This window comes from Leuresthes tenuis, unplaced genomic scaffold (assembly GCF_036924035.1).
Source record: "Leuresthes tenuis unplaced genomic scaffold, fLeuTen1.0.hap1 SCAF_13, whole genome shotgun sequence".
Taxonomy (NCBI): Eukaryota; Metazoa; Chordata; class Actinopteri; order Atheriniformes; family Atherinopsidae; genus Leuresthes; species Leuresthes tenuis.
The window spans coordinates 2,902,299-2,919,706 of NW_027325367.1; the positions used below are offsets into that span (position 1 = coordinate 2,902,299).

The 17,408-nt window shown below is 42.7% G+C and overlaps 1 protein-coding gene across 1 annotated transcript in view; it reads right to left on the reverse strand.

The window, feature by feature from the left end:
- The window catches only part of LOC140266632 (serine/threonine-protein kinase D3-like), a 45,823-nt gene that overhangs the window by 10,169 nt on the left and 18,246 nt on the right, over positions 1-17,408 (reverse strand). Inside the window, exons 3-11 of the mRNA XM_072361664.1 lie at positions 16,449-16,587; positions 14,059-14,190; positions 11,344-11,501; positions 9,650-9,839; positions 9,238-9,315; positions 8,814-8,997; positions 8,570-8,693; positions 4,584-4,661; positions 2,999-3,275 (exon numbers count right to left, since the gene is read on the reverse strand). Coding sequence (XP_072217765.1) covers positions 2,999-3,275; positions 4,584-4,661; positions 8,570-8,693; positions 8,814-8,997; positions 9,238-9,315; positions 9,650-9,839; positions 11,344-11,501; positions 14,059-14,190; positions 16,449-16,587 — 1,360 coding nt within the window. The remainder of the gene's footprint in view (positions 1-2,998; positions 3,276-4,583; positions 4,662-8,569; positions 8,694-8,813; positions 8,998-9,237; positions 9,316-9,649; positions 9,840-11,343; positions 11,502-14,058; positions 14,191-16,448; positions 16,588-17,408) is intronic.

Sequence of the window (17,408 nt, forward strand, 5' to 3'; positions counted from 1 at the left end):
GTTTGGCCTGAACTCAGTATAAAGCCAGTTTAACACGGTTTGACCCGAGTTTAGTGTGATAAGCAGCCAAATCGGTGTGTTTTAAACTGTCTCCTCTGACCAGGAGCAGTTAAAGACTGGCCTCCCATCAGTTTAATCTAATCTAAAGTCTAATCTTAAGGAAATATCATTAAATATCATTCGAGGTTTATGTAACTTTATGGATAGATGTTTACCTGTGGGGACTCCGGATCTGTTAGATTGTGGAGCTGTGACCACAAAGCTCAAAAGAATGAAAAAAACTATTAACTCCAAACAGATTATTTGGGGATTCTGCTTCAAAGTTTGGCCTAAACTCAGTATAAAGCCAGTTTAACACGGTTTGACCCGAGTTTAGTGTGATAAGCAGCCAAATCGGTGTGTTTTAAACTGTCCACTCTGACCAGGAGCAGTTAAAGACTGGCCTCCCATCAGTTTAATCTAATCTAAAGTCTAATCTTAAGGAAACATGTGTTCATGTATGTTAAAATCCTCCAGAGTGTCCGTGGTTAATGGAGCCGAGCGTTCAGCCTCGGATTAAAAGCTCTTTTGTGTGATTTGTGTGAAAAATGACAGATTTTGTGTTGGAAGTGGCTCTCCGACAGTCACGAGTTCAATAACTATTAAAAAAAGCATCAGTGCAGCAACAATATTTGCTTAGTTTCAGTAAATACAGCAGTTTACATCTCCAAAGAGACAGAATCAGTCAGATATACGCTGCACCAGAACACATCGACTGCACGCCGGGAGATTTATGTAACTTTTTCAAACTAATGTATGTGTACGAGACACAAAGGTCGGCTGCTGTCAGCGCCGTTACATCATCAGTGCATTAACTTATTGATGTGTGATGCTGTGATTTCAACGCAGAACAAAACATCTATTTTTAGGACACCGAAGCTCAGCATTAATTACTCAAAAAGCAGCCGACTGCATCCTCTAAACTCTAATTATAACATTTAAAGCCTCCTCCAACACAAAAAGACCAAAGTGGTCTTTTTTTTAATGGCAGTGATAGCGGTGGAGGTCGAATTTGTGGGATGACACTTTAAACTTATCAGACAAAGTCACTTTAAGCGCAGATGAACCAGAAAATCCTCCGAAATCCCTTCAATCATGTTAAAATGTCATCCGGTTGTGTGTGTTGTATAACAGCGGTTTCCTAAAACAATATTCATAAGCTCTTTGCAGAAAACAAACAAACCCCACGTCCATTAGAAGCATAAAAACATATCGGTCTAATCTGATTTCAGAAATGACTCCATTACAGTGTCAGAGGGTCGTGATCAGGACCAAACAACATCTGCTGCTTACTGTATGAAGAGAAAACATTAAGATCTGCGCTCTACTTTCTTTACTGTCATTTACAGTGTTTCATTTAGGTTTTTTACTGAATTAATTGTGTTATTTTTCACATTTGAGGGACTTAATGTCATGATTTATCAGAAAATTTGATCATTTCTGCACAACAAAGGCAGAATTTTTCAGGGAAAAGTAGTCCTGAGGCTAAAAATGGTGTTTTTAAGCTGTGACAGGAGGTGGCGAATGTAATTATGTGTGATGTCTTGTCACGTAGCTGCAGTTTTAGAGGCTTTTCTCACCCTTTTTTCTCCATACGTCCCAATAACTGACCTCACATTTAGGCCTCTGTAGCTGTTGAGGTTGGTCAGTGTATAGATTGGGGTTCAGAACCTCAAAAACTCTCTCCAGCTTTTCTTATCGGATTAACAGAACATGTTATGGTGAATTGTCAAAATGAAAACACACAATCTCGCAGGATTGCACCTAAATCCTGGACGAACATCTGATCCACCGGCTCAGCGCGGCGGACTGAGAGGCACAAGTTGAAGCACCATGAGGTCGATGGCAGGCTGGGTAGAAATGACCATCCACTGTGGATTTTTCCCCTTTTTCACACAGTTAAAATTCTCCTGCACCAGTCAGTTTAACCCCCTGGAGTCCAAATCACACGACCGAGTTAAGATGTTCAAAGTACGGACGTCAGACTGTGTTTATAGGCCAAGTTCGCCTGGATCCTGTCGTTTGGTGCAGGAAGAAACGGTGGAAAGTGCAGGCAAGCAGGAAAAGACACAACACCGCATCAACCAGTCCTAAAGATCCTATGGCAACGCTCGGCATGTGGTTGCTGAGGCAGAGAGGAGGGATGTGGGCGTGGCGGCTGCCTCCTGGTAGGCAACACGAGACGTGACACCCTGGAAGTGTCAGGCCTCTCATGTGCATCTTATTGTGCATGAGATGCTGTTGTTTGCTTCATTTGTTCATAAGTTTTTATAAAAAACGGTTTGTGGTTTTCACAGTAAAAAAAAGTAACTTTTTCCACTTCAGATTTGATGTTTTTTGGGTGATTTTAGGTCCAATTGTGTTTATTTCGGTGTCAAAATGACACATGATGTGAGGTTGTGCTGAAAAAAGATCCACCAAACAAGGCCAGGTCCAATCAAAGGTAGCCAAGAACGATACCCTGGACCCCAGAAGGTTTTTCTAAAAAGTATCTGTGCTGTTTCGACCTCTGTCACCTCAGAGCTTCCTTTGGGAAGCTTTCATCCATCTCAGTATTGCTGTGCAGGATCAACTCTTTCTACATATTTTCCAGCACAAACTTGGAGAGGAACTGACCAGAGATTAGGGCATAATTTAAGGTGCGTATTAACCAAAATCCTGCAGCTACATATTGATTAGTGATGGTATGTGTTATGCAGGGACACGCAGATGATTGAGTTTTTGTGTTGGATGTAAAAAAAGGAAAAAGAGCTGTTGGATTCTGGTTCATGATGTGCATTCAGGAGGAAAACTTTAGTCTGAATGTTGGTTTCCATGTGCTCTTTTCAATCTGGTGGCGAAAACAACTGCAGTTCCTCTCGTTTTCTACACCCAGTGGTAAAAAAGCACATTTTCCAGTACAAAAATCTTCGAGATACATGAGGTTTTGAGGAAGCGTGCATCTGCAGCTGCTACTCACTGTGGTCCTTGCTCTGGCCCGGTCCGGTGCCGACGCTGGCCTTGGGCGTCACGGGCATCAGCGCCTGCCTGATGGCTTTCTCCCAGCTATGGCCCACATCTCGTCCTACGCCAGATGCCGCCAAAACCGGGTTGTGGTGCAGGCCGCCATTGTCCTCCCCCACGTAGTACACCATGCTGGCTGTGATGACTTCGAAGCAGTGCGGGTTGCTGCCCTGAGGCAGACTGCCGAAGTCCTGAGCTGGTTCCACCTGCAGGATCTCAGAAAGGGGGATCCCCTGCCGCAGAAAAACAACTTTTCGCTCAGAAACCCAAAACTCTGCCTGCTTTAGAAGCATCAGAGGTCTTAAAAAGTGCCAGTTTCATCCCTCCATCCTAACTCGTCTCCACTCTTTGCTGGACTGAGCCGCTCTTTGAATTTCAGTGTTTAAAATTTCTCTTCCTTCCCTCTCTGACCAACTGCACCCCCTCCCAAAAGAAACACTTCACCCTGCCAGATCAAACACATAAAGTAGAGCGATTGGCTCGGTGGTGTCTCCGTGCCCCTTTGAGTCATCTGAACGTTTCGTGTTATGCCAAAACCACCTCCTCCCCCTCAGCCACTCCCTCCCATTGGCACCTCCTCATCCTCTGATTAAAAGGCAGGATATGCCTCAGAGGAGTCGGGCACTTGGCAGCGTGGCGACGAGCCAGGGAGACGGCAGGGAAGCAACCCGGTGTCCCCTAAAAGCACCACAAGTCTCCCCTTCCTCACCCTGCTCAGTCTGCTCTTCAAAGGAAGGCTTCTGCTGCGCTTTGTGCTAAAGGTCAACAGGTCGCCATCAGACACGAGATGAAAGGAGGTGGAGAATGAAAGAGGGAAGTGATGGAGCTACAGCTGCACAGACCTGAGCGCACTGATCAGACGTGGAGGAAACGTCTGGCCATTGTTGGAAAGTTAAAATCAGCAGGAAAGTGTGAGAAAAGTCTGATTTATTAACAAATCCCATTAAAAACAAAAAGCTGTTAATATTGAACACTGTTAAAAGCTGTAAGTAGTGCAGTGTGCCACACTATGAAGTTCTGATTCAGTCCTGCCGACAGTCAGATTAAATGTGAATTAATCCGCCACTGAAAATAGTCCCTAACAAATGCACCGTTTCATCCAATATCCAATAAAAACTACAACATCCAGCTGTTTCGGGAAGTCGAATGGAAGCTTTTCATACACAGACGTTCAGTTGGAGCCAATGAACGAGAAAGAGGAAACACTGTCGCTCTTTTACAACAGCTTCGGGATTTATAGGCTCTGAAATGCTCTGAGTTTATTGTAATCGGTATGCGTCGCTCTGCGATCAGATCGTAAAAAAAAGCAGAATATATGAGCCTGGTTACACGGCAGCATCGAAAAGTGTCTAAAGAAAGCGGAACATTACAGCCAACAGGTTGGAAGTAGCCCAGAATGGGTCAGGTTTGGCTTGAAATGCCCAAACACGGTAAATATTCTGGTTCTAAGCTGCCTGCTCTGTTAGTATTTGAACCTGACCCCCTCATCTTCTCCTCAAGTCGCCGCTTTGTTTGGCCGAGCATCTGAAACCAGATCCTACCTTGTAATACTTGGCTCCACTTTCATTCTGAAACAGAGTCAGAGTCTTGCTGTCCAGCCTCCAGTAATGTCTCTTCCTCTGGAAAGACAACAACAAAGCGTGTTTCACCAGAGATGCATCGTCTCAGTTCAGATAATGCAGTTTATCACCCGTTTATGGTCCATAATGTGCTGCATCTGGGGGGTTCATGGAGTTTCCTTTGCCTCCATCATCCCTGCAGTATATTTTAGAGCTTGCCATGGTTTGTGTGACTTTAATCGATCAACAACATCTCTGATGTGGAGATGAGAGACAAATAAAACCTGACATATGTTTAGGTTTAGGTTTATAAAGCCGTGGGTATGTATGTTTCTCTGTCATTTATCTTTAAAAAACTGTCTTCAGGAGCTTGATTTACTCCCATCTTCATTCATGAACAGATGTAAACGCTCCCTAAATGATTTGTTTCCATGCAAAGACTTTAAGTTTAAGGGAATGTGCTCTTTGAGCTCGAATCCATCTTACTGTTGCATATGTTTAGGTTTAGGTTTATAAAGCCGTGGGTATGTATGTTCCTCCGTCATTTATCTTTAAAAAACTGTCTTCAGGAGCTTGATTTACTCCCATCTTCATTCATGAACAGATGTAAACGCTCCCTAAATGATTTGTTTCCATGCAAAGACTTTAGGTTTAAGGGAATGTGCTCTTTGAGCTCGAATCCATCTTACTGTTGCATATGTTTAGGTTTATAAAGCCGTGGGTATGTATGTTCCTCCATCATTTATCTTTAAAAAACTGTCTTCAGGAGCTTGATTTACTCCCATCTTCATTCATGAACAGATGTAAACGCTCCCTAAATGATTTGTTTCCATGTAAAGACTTTAAGTTTAAGGGAATGTGCTCTTTGAGCTCGAATCCATCTTACTGTTGCATATGTTTAGGTTTAGGTTTATAAAGCCGTGGGTATGTATGTTTCTCTGTCATTTATCTTTAAAAAACTGTCTTCAGGAGCTTGATTTACTCCCATCTTCATTCATGAACAGATGTAAACGCTCCCTAAATGATTTGTTTCCATGTAAAGACTTTAAGTTTAAGGGAATGTGCTCTTTGAGCTCGAATCCATCTTACTGTTGCATATGTTTAGGTTTAGGTTTATAAAGCCGTGGGTATGTATGTTCCTCCATCATTTATCTTTAAAAAACTGTCTTCAGGAGCTTGATTTACTCCCATCTTCATTCATGAACAGATGTAAACGCTCCCTAAATGATTTGTTTCCATGTAAAGACTTTAAGTTTAAGGGAATGTGCTCTTTGAGCTCGAATCCATCTTACTGTTGCATATGTTTAGGTTTAGGTTTATAAAGCCGTGGGTATGTATGTTTCTCCATCATTTATCTTTAAAAAACTGTCTTCGGGAGCTTGATTTACTCCCATCTTCATTCATGAACAGATGTAAACGCTCCCTAAATGATTTGTTTCCATGTAAAGACTTTAAGTTTAAGGGAATGTGTTCTTTGAGGTCGAATCCATCTGAGTGTTGCATATGTTTAGGTTTAGGTTTATAAAGCCGTGGGTATGTATGTTTCTCCATCATTTATCTTTAAAAAACTGTCTTCAGGAGCTTGATTTACTCCCATCTTCATTCATGAACAGATGTAAACGCTCCCTAAATGATTTGTTTCCATGCAAAGACTTTAAGTTTAAGGGAATGTGCTCTTTGAGCTCAAATCCATCTTACTGTTGCATATGTTTAGGTTTAGGTTTATAAAGCCGTGGGTATGTATGTTTCTCCATCATTTATCTTTAAAAAACTGTCTTCAGGAGCTTGATTTACTCCCATCTTCATTCATGAACAGATGTAAACGCTCCCTAAATGATTTGTTTCCATGTAAAGACTTTAAGTTTAAGGGAATGTGCTCTTTGAGGTCGAATCCATCTGAGTGTTGCATATGTTTAGGTTTAGGTTTATAAAGCCGTGGGTATGTATGTTTCTCCATCATTTATCTTTAAAAAACTGTCTTCAGGAGCTTGATTTACTCCCATCTTCATTCATGAACAGATGTAAACGCTCCCTTAGTGATTTGTTTCCATGCAAAGACTTTAAGTTTAAGGGAATGTGCTCTTTGAGCTCGAATCCATCTTACTGTTGCATATGTTTAGGTTTAGGTTTATAAAGCCGTAGGTATGTATGTTCCTCCATCATTTATCTTTAAAAAACTGTCTTCAGGAGCTTGATTTACTCCCATCTTCATTCATGAACAGATGTAAACGCTCCCTAAATGATTTGTTTCCATGCAAAGACTTTAAGTTTAAGGGAATGTGTTCTTTGAGCTCGAATCCATCTTACTGTTGCATATGTTTAGGTTTAGGTTTATAAAGCCGTGGGTATGTATGTTTCTCCATCATTTATCTTTAAAAAACTGTCTTCAGGAGCTTGATTTACTCCCATCTTCATTCATGAACAGATGTAAACGCTCCCTAAATGATTTGTTTCCATGTAAAGACTTTAAGTTTAAGGGAATGTGCTCTTTGAGCTCGAATCCATCTTACTGTTGCATATGTTTAGGTTTATAAAGCCGTGGGTATGTATGTTCCTCCATCATTTATCTTTAAAAAACTGTCTTCAGGAGCTTGATTTACTCCCATCTTCATTCATGAACAGATGTAAACGCTCCCTTAGTGATCTGTTTCCATGTAAAGACTTTAAGTTTAAGGGAATGTGCTCTTTGAGCTCGAATCCATCTTACTGTTGCATATGTTTAGGTTTAGGTTTATAAAGCCGTGGGTATGTATGTTCCTCCGTCATTTATCTTTAAAAAACTGTCTTCAGGAGCTTGATTTACTCCCATCTTCATTCATGAACAGATGTAAACGCTCCCTAAATGATTTGTTTCCATGCAAAGACTTTAAGTTTAAGGGAATGTGCTCTTTGAGCTCGAATCCATCTTACTGTTGCATATGTTTAGGTTTAGGTTTATAAAGCCGTGGGTATGTATGTTCCTCCATCATTTATCTTTAAAAAACTGTCTTCAGGAGCTTGATTTACTCCCATCTTCATTCATGAACAGATGTAAACGCTCCCTAAATGATTTGTTTCCATGTAAAGACTTTAAGTTTAAGGGAATGTGCTCTTTGAGCTCGAATCCATCTTACTGTTGCATATGTTTAGGTTTAGGTTTATAAAGCCGTGGGTATGTATGTTCCTCCGTCATTTATCTTTAAAAAACTGTCTTCAGGAGCTTGATTTACTCCCATCTTCATTCATGAACAGATGTAAACGCTCCCTAAATGATTTGTTTCCATGTAAAGACTTTAAGTTTAAGGGAATGTGCTCTTTGAGCTCGAATCCATCTTACTGTTGCATATGTTTAGGTTTAGGTTTATAAAGCCGTGGGTATGTATGTTCCTCCGTCATTTATCTTTAAAAAACTGTCTTCAGGAGCTTGATTTACTCCCATCTTCATTCATGAACAGATGTAAACGCTCCCTAAATGATTTGTTTCCATGTAAAGACTTTAAGTTTAAGGGAATGTGCTCTTTGAGCTCGAATCCATCTTACTGTTGCATATGTTTAGGTTTAGGTTTATAAAGCCGTGGGTATGTATGTTCCTCCATCATTTATCTTTAAAAAAACTGTCTTCAGGAGCTTGTTTTACTCCCATCTTCATTCATGAACAGATGTAAACGCTCCCTTAGTGATTTGTTTCCATGTAAAGACTTTAAGTTTAAGGGAATGTGCTCTTTGAGCTCGAATCCATCTTACTGTTGCATATGTTTAGGTTTAGGTTTATAAAGCCGTGGGTATGTATGTTCCTCCATCATTTATCTTTAAAAAACTGTCTTCAGGAGCTTGATTTACTCCCATCTTCATTCATGAACAGATGTAAACGCTCCCTTAGTGATTTGTTTCCTTGCAAAGACTTTAAGTTTAAGGGAATGTGTTCTTTGAGCTCGAATCCATCTTACTGTTGCATATGTTTTGGGCATTTTTTTTGCGTCTGCTCTCACCAGGTTGTCCCGGCTGGTGTAGTGCACCATCCAGCCCTCTTTGACCACCGTGGAGCTTTTCCTCTTGGTGTGTTTGATGGACTGGACCAAGCGCATCAGAGGGATGTTGCTGCTGGTTGACGGGCTGCGTGAGAGCAGATAAGTACGTGCAGATTGAGCTAAGAGCTCAAAACGGCAGGAAACTCCACAACATAATGATGAAAGATGTCAGAGCCAGGATTTGTTTCTCATAGGGGAGCTTCACCTGATCGCTCTGACCGTCTCGTCGTCTTTCTCGCCGTCTGCGCAGGAACCTTCGATGAAGAAGAGCTTGTCTTCGGGCGTTGACGGCTCGTCCTGGTCATCCATGCTGTGACCTCCGTCGCTGTTGAGGTCACAGTTGTCCATCTCCATCGTGGCCTCCGAGTCCAGACTGGGACTGAGCGGCTCTGCAAGAACGAGAGAAAAGGTTTCATGGAGCTTCATTTCCTCTAGGAGCCGCAGGTTGTTGGCGTTGAGAGAAGAAGAGGTGCTCCTAGGAGGTCAAAACATGACCTCTAAAACAACTTTTCCACTTTCTGACGTATCTGAGCTCTTTCCTCTGCTTCTGCCTGCTGCTGCTTTAACAGCAGAGTCGTTAATATTTGTCATTTCAAACGATGAAAGCAGTAAAAGAGACGCCGACTCACCGCCGTTAAAGTCCACCTCACCGAGACAGTCTCGAGGTACTTTGGCTGCACATCTCTTATGGCAGTTAAATTTACAATCTGAAGCAGAAAAAAAGGACATCATGACTTTAGGCTGTTTTCTTAACCTTTTTACATATCAATAAATGCTTTTTCCTTCATTGTGACGCACAAAAACTTCAAATATACCTTAAACACATTGATTATTTATTGCTTATCAATTGCCAAAGTCATTTTCCCAGAAAAAAAGCCTGAAAAGAAGCTCATCAAAGCGATGATTTAATGCATTTTAAAGCAGGCCGAGTATCTTTGGAGCTTTTCGGTGAAAACAGGAAACTTAAAGTGTCTCCTCTGGCTCGTGCAGTTGTGTTTCCTGCATTTTCAGGTAGTAATTCTGACGTTTTCTGCGTGTTACCTTTGCACTGCAGCCCCTGCCGGAAGAGGCCCTTCAGCAGGCGCTTGCAGTACTGGCAGATTGTGGGGCGGGTGTAGGTGTGGACGGAGAAGGTGTGAGGGACCTTGACACGACCCAGGACCATCTTTTCCATCCAGATGGGACGCCCGCTCAGCAGGGAGTTACGCTTCCCGGCACCCAGGAGGGGGCGCTGTTGGTGGAGGGTAGAAACCAAGAACCATGAGGGGAAGAAGGAACGTGAAAGAGAAAGAAAATGATGAGTTTTTATATCTAAAGATGAATAAGTGTGATAATTCTTAACAAGCCAACCCTGATCTAATGGAGTGAAGGGAAGGAGTGACCGAAATGTTCCTTTAAAGTTTAAAAAGAGACCAACTCCAGGCAGCTTATTTCTTTTTAAATTACAAGAACATACTTCAGAATCAGGAGAGAGTGACAAAGCAGCGAATCGGAGGGTTAACCGTGACTTTCTGACCAATAAATGCAACCCTGTCAGCACAGCCCTGGAAGAAGGTGCCACATTGACCCTTTGTGGGAGTTCAGGTGAAGCGCAGATCTACAGCAGCATGCCGGGGGGGTGACAGTCACAGGACCATATACATATATTTATTTAATTTTCTAAAGCTGGGAGCCAATGGCGAAGACATCAAAACTATTTGTCAGCTTTTCATTTCTCCAGGTGCTCATATTTTCCAATTTGGATGGAAAAAACCACCAGGAAACTTTTGCAATTCTCTGTTTTTTCCATTTTTACTTCTGATTAAGAGGAACTGAAATGAACAATCAGGGTTCAGGAGGTCCAGCTGAGACACCAGACTTAGAGATTTGTTACTGTTGTGAAAGCTGAGCACAGATCGAGCCTTTTCCATCCACAAGAACAATGAGCGTCCTTGTGCATGGCGGGGCTCAGAGGCCTCGGTCCTGGCAGGAGGAGGAAGCATGTGACACAATGGGCCTGAACAAGAACAGAGCGGTTTGATAATCCACCTTCTCGCATCGCTGATTCGTCATGTTTGTGTGAACTTCACGTCTCATCGCAGTATTAGAGATGTGTTGCTTTAACGGCCCGTTTGAGATATTAACTCAGTTACTTTCCCTGGAGTTTAGTCCAGACTGATGTGTGCCAAACATGAAGCTTACAGCACTGCACAGTGCGGCTGTGGCTGCTTGTTAATTGATCCAAATAATTGCAGCCCGGGTGTGTTCAGGTCAGTTTAAATCAGGTCGGGTCCCCTCAGATCGGGGCTCTCTGCTTTGGGACACACATTGGGTTCAGGGCAGGTCCGTTTGGAGGCCTGTCCAACTTTTTGGAAGCTCCATCTTTTACCCTGAGTTGGATCTTGTTTCAAGTGTAGCGAGATGTGATTTCCCCGTGTTGTCTTTATCTGCACATGCACACAGAGTGTGTGTGTGTGTGTGTGTGTGTGTGATGCAGCTGGTAAAAGTGCGTTTGTTCCAGTTAACAGAGCCTGACTGTGACTCTTTGTCTGCTGCTCTGAAAGGGATGGAAAATCAACTGGTTTGCCTCCAGCCATCAGAGAGAGCAACAAAGAAATGAATGTGAGGGAGAACGACGCCACCGGCCCGTTGGTTGCACAACATACTATGGATCTGCCAACATGGCGAGTGTTTGCGTGCCGTCTTTATTTGAATGTTGCCTCTCGTTCAGAGCAGGGTTCAGGTGGTAAACCCACCTCCTCCGGCGGCATCGGGAGGATCTCGGTGGACGGCGGGCGGGCCACAGACATGACGGCGCCCGGCAGGGACACGTTGGACAGCCGCCTCTTCCTCACGCCGCTGCAGTTGTTGGGGATCTTGAACGCACAGCGTTTGTGGTAGTTCAGTCCACATCCTGCAGAGAAGAGAAGAGACTTGGTTAGTTTACTTCATTCAGTCCCACCATCACACGCTCAGTTTGTTCCGATTTATTCTGAAGTGACAGATTCATTTAAAAAGGATGTAAGAAGAAGAAGAAGCTCTCTCTGAATCAGTAACTCTCAAATACCGAAACCAAAACCTGTCGTCTTAACTGCTCAGTGAGGTTAATTCTGATTGGATCCCATCCCAACTCGTCCCACAATCATTCGATCTGATCTCTGGCAAACAGTTTCGTCTCATCTTTTATTAGTTGAGTCTTTGCTGTAGCTTTCGTCTGGTTTTAGTCAGAAAAACATCGATAGCTATGATGACTCGGCATCCATCATCCATCCGATTTATACACTCTGCAGAGGCACTCTGGGAAGGGTCAGGGCCAAATATCTGATGCAAAATTTAAAAGATAAAGACTGAAAAGTTCAGATTTTCAGCACAAATTCACCAGATGAAGTTCTGATGATCAAAGATCAAAGTTTCCTGTTTTACTGACAAAAGGCTGCGGGCCTCCAGGAACTCTTTGTAATCTTCACTGTGGGTAAAAAGGTTTGTTGACAGCTGCCAGGATTTCTCCGGGACCCTGGAAACATGCAGGGATTGACAGCTGTGGTCTCCTGAAAGGCAACATGGACCAACCTTTGGAGCTTTGTTGGTCCCACATAAAGTCCCCTCCCATTTATGAGGATAAATACCAGAACCTGGACCAGCTTTTCACTTCTCAAACACGTTATATCAGCTTCTTCTGTGCCGACTGCCGCTCTGATGCTCTGAAGCGTCACTCTTCACCCCGCTTGGCACGGCTACAGTTACCATTCGCTCCGAGGCGACCTCAAAGCGCTGAGATCACAACATTAAAGACGAGATTCTTTGGGAAAAAAACAGCTGCAGGAAGTCCCAGAGTCAGCGAAGACATCCTGCTGCTCAGTGGCTGCTTTGATTCAGGCCTGAAAACCAGTGAGTGAGAATCTGCCAGTGTGTGTTGGACGTGTTCCCGGGCGACGGCTCGCTCAGCGTGGATGTGGCAGAAACCCGAGACGCCGCCTCTCACAGCCTCATCGAAAGCAAGTCTCGGTGAAGATGAACACATGAAATCATGCTGGATCAAAGCTCCCGGAGGTCAGAACAAGGTTCATATGTTCTGAGGATCAATTTTCAGCTTCCCATCGCTCCTGTTTACACATTCAAATCTGAAAAAACGCTGGCAGCACACATCACTTCCTGTCATAAAGTTTGATTAACAGGAAGCTGCTTTTAATGCCCAGATATCCTGACAATCCATTTCTGACGATGAAGTCATTGTCTGAAACTTTCTCTCGACGGCAGGTGATGAAACTGTGTGACGCTGATGTGGGAAACTAAGCGAAACAAACTCAAGAAGCATGATGCCGGTTAATGAAAACAAAGCTAGAGAAAGAGGACAAACACTGACAGATGCTGCTGCTTTGTGTCAGCCTAAAAGAACACGCCCCCCCTCTGTTCATTGAGCTCCTCTGGCTGCCCTTAGCATCAGATCCAAGTCCCTGATGTTAGCTACAAAGAGCTTAATGGAACGGCTCCATCTACTTGAATGCTCTTGCAAAGGCTTCTGTCCCAACTGGGTCCCTCCGTTGGTCCCAGGATTGTCGTCTAGCAGCTCCTACACCACGCCTAAGACAATCCAAACTCTGTTCATGTGTCGTCCCACGATGGTGGAATGACCTACCGAGCGCTACCAGAACAGGGGCGTCCCTGTCTATCTTCAAGAAGCTCCTGAAAACCCAGCTCTTCAGAGAGCATCTCCTATCCCAGCACTTACCTTGTACTTCCCTCCCCCCTCTATCTCTGCTCTTTATCTTTCTGCACTTCCTTCTATGCCTGCACCCTATCTCTGCTCTGTCCCCTCTGACAGAGTCGGACTCCTGGGTTCCTTCTATGTAGCTTATTGTTAGCTTTTTATAAAGCTGTTATATCTTCATTTGTAAGTCGCTTTGGATAAAAGCGTCTGATAATACATAAATATAAACTCTATGCTTGACCGAATAGTTCATAACACATTGTTCTGCAGTTATTTCAGTTTTACTCTGACTTTAAGGTCAATATTGAGAATCCTGGCACCCAAAAGAAAATCCTCGGTGCAAGTAGGACCCGAAAATTAGCCAAAATTCTACAAGAAAAGGTCACATTTTGTCTAAAAATGGATTTGTCAACTAACATTTCATAATGATGTGGTTGATGATGCGCGTTTGTGACAACATCTGCACTTAAATTAACCAAATAACTGCTAAAACGTGAATAATAAAGTCTTTCTGCACTTCCTTCTATGCCTGCACCCTATCTCTACTCTGTCCCCTCTGGCAGAGTCGGACTCCTGGGTTCCTTCTATGCAGCTTATTGTTAGCTTATTGTTAGCTTTTTATAAAGCTGTTATATCTTCATTTGTAAGTCGCTTTGGATAAAAGCGTCTGATAAATACAGAAACAGAAACAAACCGTGCCCCACTGTGCCCCAGTTATCACATTCTGTTCCCACTTTAATGGGCTAAGATGGCGCAGCCTTACCTTCACATTTGAGGCCCTGCCTGACGAGCCCCCACAGCATCTCTCCGCAGTCGTCGCAGAAGGCCGGCGCCTTGTAGGAGTGGACATACAGCGTGTGAGGCCGGATCTGGAAGTCCTCCTGGGTGGCGAGAGCTGAAACACAGAAGCGAGCCGTCACAAGTCCTGTCCTAAACCTGGAAATGGGTCCGAAATTCACAGCTCAAAGGGTTTCGGTTGCGTTCAGCCGGCTCCGTTACACCAGTTCAGTCGAGAGGAATCGACTCAAATTCAGAACCTTTCAGGCCTTTTCACACGGACATTAGCTATGCAGCCCGTATGAAAAGCAGCCTCCAGGGAAGACAGTGTTGGTCTAAACCTGTCGGCCTCGGGCTGCCAAGACTGTGAAATGGATTTTATTTCACCAACAAACGTGCTTATAAAGCAGAAAACTCAACAGCTTTTCTATTAAAATAAAACTAATCTAAACTGCATTGTTGCTCTTGTAAAAACAAAAAAAACAGGGTCAGTAGTCTTTAGTTTTTCATTGTAAAGTATATTAGATGGTTTGTGCATGATTGGAAACATAAATACACTCTTATCTCATGAACAAACAAGATAAGGGAGTAGAAGCCGTAAACCTGTGACATACTGAGCAGATGGAAGAGATTCAGAGCTGTAAAACGGATCATTTCATAGAAGCAGGACAGCACGGTGTGTTAGAGGGAATGGCAGCTTTTATTCAAGCCACACACATGTGCTTCAGTGCTTTTATTTAAGATTGTGAGGAATTATTTTGTCTTAAATACAAATGTAAAGAAGATTTTACATTTAAATATCATTAAATATTTCAAACCCGCCGTCCTTTGATCGTATGAACCGGTTAAAGGTAGTTAAATGGATATAATGATGCATTTAAGTGAGTAAACCAGCCAATGATAGCAAATACTGACGGGATGAGTTTATCTTCTGACTCAGCAGGAATTTAATTAAACAAATCAGAAGCTTCTCTTTACAGCAGTAATCCTGACACATTTACATGTATTTTAGGCTCTTTTACAGCATTTTTAATGCATCTAAACTGCATTTGATATGAATAACTACATTCGGCACGATGATTTGAACCATTTTGAGCGGATTTAAATGAATGAAAGGTGCCGTTCAGTGAAAGAAAAACACACTAAAGCTCGCTTGGTCAGGAAATATCTTGCATTTCTTATCAAGCGGCAGGAGAGGCAGCCTGTACAGTAACAGTAATAAGGAAACACGCCGGCTGAGCTCTGCAGGGTTTTGCAGCAGGAGTCTGAGGAGGAAGCGGTCGTTGGTTTGCACCCTGCGGTGCGGTTCGGGCTGCGTCTGTTTTCATCCCTTCGTGCAATTTAAAGCTGCTCTGCATCTGGGCGTCGGTGGATAAGGTGTCAGTTGAGTTTTTACAGCCCAACCTGTTGACACGACGCAGGAAACGACAATCCTTGTGGTCCAGAGCGAAGGGGGTGACCCGGAGCGCCGCGGCGGCGGAGTCAGCGTGACCCGGGCCGACCCTGGAGCTCAGTCTCAGAGGTGAGATTCACCGAGACGAGAGGAAGCCGAGGCACAACAAACAAGTTTAATCAAAGTGAATCCAGCTGCTCTCAGGTGTCGAATCACTGATTCGCAATAAGCCCAGAACTGGTTCAGGGTTCTTCAACACAAGCATTTCAACCTCAGCAACAGACCTTTTCAGCTTTAAGTGCTCAAATCAATGTTGTTCTGAAAGAAAACCAGGAAAATACAAACAATGGAGGCATTTAGTGGGAAAACACAAACACCAGAAAGAGTTTTTCCCCTTTTAAAGGCGATATTTACTTCTCTTTTATCCCTTTTCATACAGAGCTCTCAGGGTAATGTCTTTCAAAAAGTGGCTGGAATTCAATCAATTTAGACCCACAGCAGCTAAATCTGGCAGGTGGGTCAGCGATTTAAGCTAATTCTGGAAGCACCAGGGTTGTACTTCTGTTGGTTTCATGTCAACTGAAATGACATTTTCATGATTTCATTATAAGACCGACTGCACCTGAAAATGTCAAGAACAAAAAGAGGGAAATTTAATATTTTAGAGTTCATGTCAATGTACTGAAAAAGGAATTCAGTTCATTTTTATCATAACAATAGATTTTATTATGATGGCCTTTTAATTTTATGCAGTTTTGCCATGTTAAATGCTGGAAACACCTGTTTTCTCAATAATCTTTATCAAATAAAGGTTAAAAAACATGTCATTACACTGCAATAGAGGATGAGATTAATTCCACATTAATTTAAGTGTTTTTTGTTTTTTTTTTCCTGAGAAATACTGAGATCACAGTATAAAGAAAGAGAGTTAAGAGTTAAACGTCTGGAGAGAAGTTAAAAAGAACAAAAAATGAGTTTCTTACCGGACAAAACCACCTCAACCAGGTCCCCCTCATGGATTTCCTCTGCTGAGGTCAGACGCTGCAGGATGTTGTCCGAGCTCAGGTCGTGGCGGAAGAGCAGGATCTTGTCATACATCCCAAAAAACCCACATTCGGGGAACTGAGGAAGGAAAACGAGACGCTGTTACTGCAACACAACTGAAAGTGGTTCAACTTGGGAGAAAAAACATGGACGGATGAATAAAATCTGTCCGGTACGCAGCAGGACGTCAGCCCCAGACATGATACCACAGAACTGTGTCCATCCAGAGAAGAAACAGCCCCGAGCTCGACATTAAATGAAGCTGAAGCAGACTCAGTCCACATGGCACCAACCTAAAAACCTTTAAAAAACTACATAAACACAGCTGTTTTATACGGAAAACCTTTGATTTGAAATGAATAAATGAACAAAATGTACATTTTTCATTGAGCTACTGCTGTGGACGCGTTTCGCTGCCTGAAAACAGAAAAACAGTAGAAGAAGAAGAAGATTTATCATAATTACTGTGTTAGTGCACAGCAGCCTACGGGTGGAGAAGCTTTCAGGTGAAACAGGAAGTGAAGTGGAGCACCTGACCAACATTTTAAACAAACTTATCGTGTAATGAAAATTAAAATTGAGCAGCTACATAGCTCATTTCTCACCTCAAACCTTTTTAGAAACAGATTAGAAACTGAGAGTTGAGCGTATATTTTATATTTAAACAGGAGCGGCTTGTTTTAATAGACCTTTATTTGTCTTTTTAACCCATTAGTTTTAACTTTGACTCCTTGCTTTAATGTGTAGCCTTAAATTTTTCTTATTTAAGACCTAATCTTTAATTAGCATTTAGGCATCAGGAATTAGACTAAAACCCAAAAAGCCAGTCTTACGACCTAAAAAACTGTGAAAAGACACCTTAAATGGACTCATTACAGTTTGCTTTTAAAGAGTCAGAG